General features: G+C 37.8%; 1 protein-coding gene across 1 annotated transcript in view; it reads right to left on the bottom strand.

The window, feature by feature from the left end:
• Positions 1-6781, bottom strand: part of ACTL6A (actin-like 6A) — a 9272-nt gene extending 2491 nt beyond the window's left edge. Inside the window, exons 1-12 of the mRNA XM_009321732.1 lie at positions 6616-6781; positions 5988-6064; positions 5619-5793; positions 5151-5251; positions 3727-3824; positions 2964-3058; positions 2580-2686; positions 2405-2494; positions 2160-2221; positions 1720-1834; positions 1280-1360; positions 236-331 (exon numbers count right to left, since the gene is read on the bottom strand). Of these exons, the coding sequence (XP_009320007.1) occupies positions 236-331; positions 1280-1360; positions 1720-1834; positions 2160-2221; positions 2405-2494; positions 2580-2686; positions 2964-3058; positions 3727-3824; positions 5151-5251; positions 5619-5793; positions 5988-6064; positions 6616-6781 (1263 nt within the window). The remainder of the gene's footprint in view (positions 1-235; positions 332-1279; positions 1361-1719; positions 1835-2159; positions 2222-2404; positions 2495-2579; positions 2687-2963; positions 3059-3726; positions 3825-5150; positions 5252-5618; positions 5794-5987; positions 6065-6615) is intronic.
• Between the last annotated feature and the right edge of the window lie 115 nt (positions 6782-6896).

Here is a 6896-nt window from a genome sequence, read left to right as displayed (position 1 = left end):
AGAAGTAAAATGTGCAGAAAGCAGTTATAATATCTGCTGGAATTCATTTAATATAAGAACTTTTCAAGACTTCTTCCTTTTCTTTAGAGAAGGAGGAGACTTCTTCCCCCACAGAAATCTCTTCAGCTGTTGGGTTCCTAACAAAGTCAAAGCTATGATACATGCTTGTGTATTTATGTGGCAGAAAAGCAAAATGATAAGTAACTCAACACAGTAATTTAAAGAGTTGTTTTACCGGTGGAGTTTTCTGAGACAGTTCTCTGTTCAATCTGTCTGTGAAACTCTGTATTAGAGTGTTTCCTCCTGCTACAATCACACTGCCATAGAGGCCCTAAAAAGAGAATAAGCAACCTACAATATTAACTCTGAAATCATTCTGAAAACAACTGTTTCACAGAATAGAGAGGAATGGCACACAAGTACATATAATCAACAGCAATAATACATCACTCAATGCCAACAATATGACCTCTCTGATTCCAATGAATTTTTTAATCACTTGAAAAATATTTCAAGACAGCTTAATATTAAACTATACAAGGAAGACAGAAGCTATGTGACTAATGATTCTAAATGATTTCACAGAATATTTTCTACTATAGAGAACCCTACACCTACACATATCTCCTGTACCCAAACTGTTCGTTTCCTTACAGCTGGATGTTCCAACCACAAAAGAAAACCCCACAGCACTGCAACAGTTTTCAACCTCACTAATGCTGCAGTCAGTGAATGCAAATCATGGCCTGTCCTAAGCCAGCCTGACACACAAGTTAAGAGGAAAAAATTTTGAAACAACCCCCATGCAGTCCGTATCAAACTTGAATATTTTCAAATTGACACCTGAGAAAGTTAGAACAGTTTTAAAAAGAAAGTTTTCCTTTAAAACCTCTTCTCTTCCTTCTACTTTCTACAAAAGTTCCATACGATTGATTATGTTTAGAAAGTGTGTCTGCCACGCCCAAAAATCTGAAGATAACACTCAAAATTATGTACAATGCACATTATGCAGTGCCAGCCACAAAATCTGGACATTAGCTATTTAAATATAGGTAGAAACACAGAGTAAAAAATCCTGATTTAGCATTTTGTAAGATGAAACAGTAATTGTACATAATCCTATATACAAATATGTGATACTTAAGAGAATTATTCTGATGTGTTTATCATTATCCTAGGAAGTGCACATTTCTTCATCAACAGTGTTCTAGTCCCAAAAAATTATATCAACAGAAAAATATCCATGCCTTAAAATAATACATGTCTGACTAACACTTACCGGCCTGATGTCTATATCACACATTCCAACGCTTGTTGTGACAACGTGGCTCACACCCAACATCGTGTTACCAGATAAACCCTAGAATTAAAATTAGTAATCTACACATCATCACTTCAAAAGAGCAAGGCACATAGAAACCCTGAATGTGTTGAATTTACAAATATTACTAGAGAGGGAGCTAAGCATTTTTTAGGGAAGGAAAAAAAAGAAAAAAATCCTATTTTCCCATTCAGGTCATCACCACCCATTTTGAACTACATTTCATGCTTCGCTAGCTCAACCCTAAAACAATACAGGCAAGTTGTACCCCCAAGAGAACCACACAGTGTAAACACACACATACAAATCATGAAGTTAAGCACATCATACAAAAGGAAGCCATGTGATAATCTAGTAATCTAAAACCTTCCAATTACTACATATCACAGTTGTTTTACCTTCACATTAGAAGGGTCAAACAGCCCCTCAGGAATTTTTAGACGCTCAGCACCAAAGTCACAGTTATAGCCGTTGGGGAACTCGTAATGAACTGTTGGCATCTGTGCTGCTACCCTAGAGCATTCGTCAGAAAGTAACATATTAAAGTGCAATGTAAACAGGATCTTAAGTTATCTAAGTAGCATAAACCAAGGTTTCAACTGGAGCATTGTGATTGATATGACCTACACTTTCGATAATATTTATTATGATCTCATGCATCTTGGAATATTAAGTAAAAAACTATCACCTGGATGTACACTGTATTTCTACTTTCAGAAATAAACAGATTTTATCTAAAAACGTCCTCTGTAATAAAACCAGCCAACAGCAATGAACAGGCTAAGCACCCCATGCACAACTGACAATTAATTTTACAAGAAGGAAAACAGTGACGTACTGTTCATCATAGGTTGAATCTGATACTTGGAGGACAGAAGCTTGGAAGTCCTGAATGACACACTATGGAGTTAAGAATAATATGGTTATAAGAATTTCAGTCTTCAATTTGACAGAATTTATAGAATTGACACTGACTTTTTAAAGATTCTCTAGTTCTTCAAGAGGAAAACCTGACATACTTGCAAACAAAACTTCTTTATGGGATGCCTGGGGGAGTTTGAGTGGGAGAAATGACCTACTTACATTACACATGTAATTGTGCCAGGACCTAGTGACCTGGGGTAACTTCTCTTTTCTCTTCCAATTTGCTGGTGACCCCTCACGAACTGCCTCCTGAGATAGTAGGAAACATGATCATCAGTTAACTATGTAAGCTTCTCCCCAAGCAAACACTTACTAAATAAAGTTACTTTCCCACCTTTGAAGCAATCATATATGGAGGAATTATCTCTATGTTCATTTCCTGAAACAATTCCCGGCACTGCATAGTAATAAAGTCTCCTGCAAGTGGTGATTTTACAATACCTAAAAATAAAAAAATAAAATAAAATAAAAATTAAAAAAAAAAAAAAAGAGAAACAAAAAGAACCAACCCCCCCTCACCAACCTAGAAAGCACAGAAATCACGAATAAACTCTCCCAACAAACTATTTGTCAGTGAACACCATTAGGGTTTGTTTGTTTTTTTTTCCCCATATTTAAGGGGATACGGTTTTGTTGTTGTTTTTAAATCTGTGTAAAAGCAGAAAGAAAGCTAACTCTACCTTCATACTGCAATGATGTTATCCATGAAAATTTTTACCTTGCTGAAGTACATATCCATCATGCACTGGAATAGCAGTGGTGTGTGTTGCTCCGCTATCCAAAATGAGACCTGTAGATCTCCCATTAGCAAAACTAGCCAAAATGATTAAGGAAAACATTGTAATTTTCACTTTAGAAAAAAATCTTGAAAAAAATACAATTAGAGCATAACTAGGAATGAGGATTCCTGTGTGTTATTCCTTGGCTCTACAAAAGGATTTGCCGTTTTCCAGTGCATATCTTCTTTCTATGAAGTGCACAACCTTATAGAGAGAACAGCATTTAAATTTCTATCTGTGAAGTAACTTGAGCTTTGGACCTACAAAGGTGAGACTTCACATCAATACTATGCAGTAAGCTCTAAGTACATCCAACTCATTTAGACTCTGAAGCTGAAAACATGTTATTAGTTTAAAATAATCACAAATATTCATTTTAAGGCTATGGGAACTTCAAGCTCCGATTACTGTATTTAGTAGTCTGGATAACACCATTTCAGGTCTGTAATATTCTCACCCATGGTACACAATGGGAAAAAAATCAAAGACCAAAAAACAAAAAAAGGCATCACCTCCAAGGAAAACAGCCAGATTGGGAGAACTTAAAAACTGAGCTCTAAAGCTTTAAAGTTCAGAAATGGAATTTGTCTACTTCCTCCTTAGATGTTTACGGAAAAATTAATTTGCAAGAAGAAAAGTTAGACATTTCCGGGGGGGGGAGCGCGGCGCAAAGGGGAAGGGGTAAAGCATTCCAAAGGATACGCTGTTAGAACAGCGGTTTTACACAAGAAAAAAGCAGGGATGTTGTAGTGTTCAAACATCAATTCAGTCAGTTTTTCACGCTTTGCTCTAGTATTCCACTAGAAGAAAAAAATAAACCAAACCACAAATAAGTGACCAAAAGGAAGATATGTTTATCTTGAGGATCGTTAGAGCACACTAAAAGAATGCTAACACAATAAAGAAGTAATTAGAATTATTATAGCCACGGTTTCAAATCATATCAAAATTCTATAGAGACAGATTTCTAGTAGTTTACTTCTTTAGAACCTTTTTATTCCAATTCTACAACAATACATTAATGCTTATCTATCACACACAATTAAAAGCGATATACACTTTTACTGTTACAATAGAGTTTTCTTTACACTACTACAGCTCTTCCAGTATCAGTCTCTCAAAGAACTCTCTAAAACAAGTAACATGCCCATTTTACAAGTGGAAAGACACATGAAATAACTTGCCCAGTTGAAGAAAAATAAATCCAGACCTTCCTGTTTCCAAGGTATCTTCCTACAGTTCTACTGCACTTGCGATTAAGCCAGGATATATATCAAATATTCTACGCATTACTGAAAACATGAAGTTTTTTTCCAAGCCAATATGTTAAAGTAAAATTAGTTCTGTAAGGAGAATGTTAATGAGAACCTCTAGTCAGACACCCACTGAGCCATCAACATGAAATAACCATCGCAAATTCATCCATGCTCCACAAGCAACAATTCAACACAAGGGAATAATGAAAAAGAAAATCCCTTTCATAAGACTTTGTTAAAGAAAGGCATAACTTTTGTATGGTATGTCTACCTTTTGCATTCTGACTTTAAGATCTGCCCTTCAAATGCTGAGCATTATTACATGACAGAAACCTCGTCCGCATATTTTCCCAGAAATCTGCATTCGTCCACTTCACTTACCTTACAGGGCCATTTACAGAAATGAAGACAGAAAAAAATAAAACTTCTCCATTATAAATATTATTCTCTGTCACATAGTATTAGTTGTAAGGTTGAATGAAGCGACATTTTCAATGGCATTTTATTAAGTGTAACTTAATACATAACAAGACATCCAAACATCTTTTTGCTTTTGTTCTAGGCAGTAAAGCGAGATTCATTTTTAATTTTGACTCCTTTTCGATAAGTGAAAAACAACAGCACATTATAAATACTTTCTAATACAACTCATGCAAGCTATTTCAAATTGCTTTCTTCTTTTAGATGTTTTTCTTAAACAGATTACTTTCCAGAACCTGGCAGAGTATTTTAAAATTGTTATTTCTGTAGCTAAGTTTTAACACTCATAACCTACAAGCCAATGTCAGACTTGTCCAAGACCAACGTGTGTAGAGTCAGCAAGAAGATACAGTTAAGACTTAATCAAAATGCAAAGCTGCTTTTACTCACTGGTGCTTCGGACATAAGGACAGGATGCAAACTTGCTTCAGATTTAATATGCATCTTGTAAGTGTGATCCAAAATTGCCTGGAAGCTATCCCAGTCTTCAACTGTAACAACATTGAAGCGAGCAGATTAGTTACTTCTAAATTTTGTTCCATTTCATAAATACATAAAAGTTTTCCAATGCTTTTTTTGCATAGAGCTCTTTAGTCAAAAGCTATCCTCAGCAGACATACACCTCCTTTAATAGCTTTGAGAATTCTCTTCCTCTGTACGCATCATGATCATAACATTTCAAGAATTATGCTGAAAGTCCACTAACACTGTAAACCAACTGTATGTCATGCAATTTGTAAATCAGGTATCTGTTCTTACGGCTTATGTTGCCATACATAGCATTTGTTTATATGAAAGCTATGACTTTTTGCAGCTCAGCAATTTTAAAAACAGGTAGAAAAAGACAGAGCACCATACTCATTCCATTTTTTAAAGGTGAAATGGCCTCCATATTTTCCCTTGGAACTCTCAGGGCATTGGTGTCTATATAGTAAGTTGGGCCCCCTTGTTTGCCTTTGTCACCATCTATCTCCATCAGAGTGCTGCCATTGTCCCTTTCTAGCACCACACCAATGGCTGTTGGAAAATCAACCTGTAAGGCAAAAAGGTAAGCAGTATATGAGAATTATTAATGTTTTGGGTGGGTTTTTTGCTCATGAATTCAGAGCTTTCCTTATACACCACAGTCAGAACAAAAACCAGCGTATTCTGAAAACTCGTAACTAACAAACAAGACCTAAGGCATAAATTCATGTTGCATTTCCATTGAGTCACACAGATTCTCACCTTTGGACAGTCCTCGCCTGCATAGCCTGCTCTCACCGTATATGAGCCAATGTCAAAAACAAGAGCCCCAACTTCATCTGAAAAGATTGTTAAAGAGGTAGTGAATCATTATTACACTCTACTACAATCCTGACCTTTCCCTGCCCACTGTGTTTTGCTTGCAAAAGAAGAAAAGCAAGTCAAGGCATCTTTTTCAAGGCAAGGAGAAACTTCTCTATTCAGAACACCAGTTACCAGAGAGCTATTAGAAGACTGCAGATAGGCTTTAGCTGGGACATTGCAATACTTTCCTTTGGCATAAGTAAAAGGGGCATTTTAACAAAAGAGAGAGAACGTAGCTGCATATAAATATATTACAATACAAAGCTTTCAAAAAGTACTAATTTAACAGTCACGCAAATCCAGGTGAGCCCAGACCTCGTGGGGGTGATCAGAATTAGAAAGGTGGGCCTGAAAACACCAACTCTGTCAGTGAAGGCTGCCACACCACGAAGTGCCCTCATCCTTGTGGGCTCCAATCCTCGCTGAGGTGCTCTGCACACCCTAAAGAAAACCAAAGTCTGAAACAAAACACCTGGACTTCAGTCCTCACGGAAGGGTGCACAGAAGTGCTCTGGGAGGAAACTACACCCCAGTTTCCAAAGCGCGGGGTCTTCTCTGGCCACCCGGCACCTGAGCAGCGCTAGTTCAGCCCAAGGCCACGGCTTGGCCGGTCGCCGGGGGAAGCATCTCAGCGAAACGACGCCGGGAGGAACATAAACAAGGCCTGCAGCCGCCTCCTTTTCCTCACGCATGCTGCCACCCCGCGTCTAAGAAACGGAGGCACCAGGAGGGCTCCTGCTCCGCTGCGGAGTTGTGGGAGAACCGTGCCGCGGCCCCCCGTGCTCGGGGCCTGAGGGAACGGCGGGG

The sequence above is a fragment of the Pygoscelis adeliae genome, unplaced genomic scaffold (assembly GCF_000699105.1).
Source record: "Pygoscelis adeliae isolate BGI_AS28 unplaced genomic scaffold, ASM69910v1 Scaffold223, whole genome shotgun sequence".
Lineage (NCBI taxonomy): Eukaryota > Metazoa > Chordata > Aves > Sphenisciformes > Spheniscidae > Pygoscelis > Pygoscelis adeliae.
The sequence above is the reverse complement of the archived record's forward strand: the minus strand, read 5'-3'. Positions and strand labels throughout refer to the sequence as shown.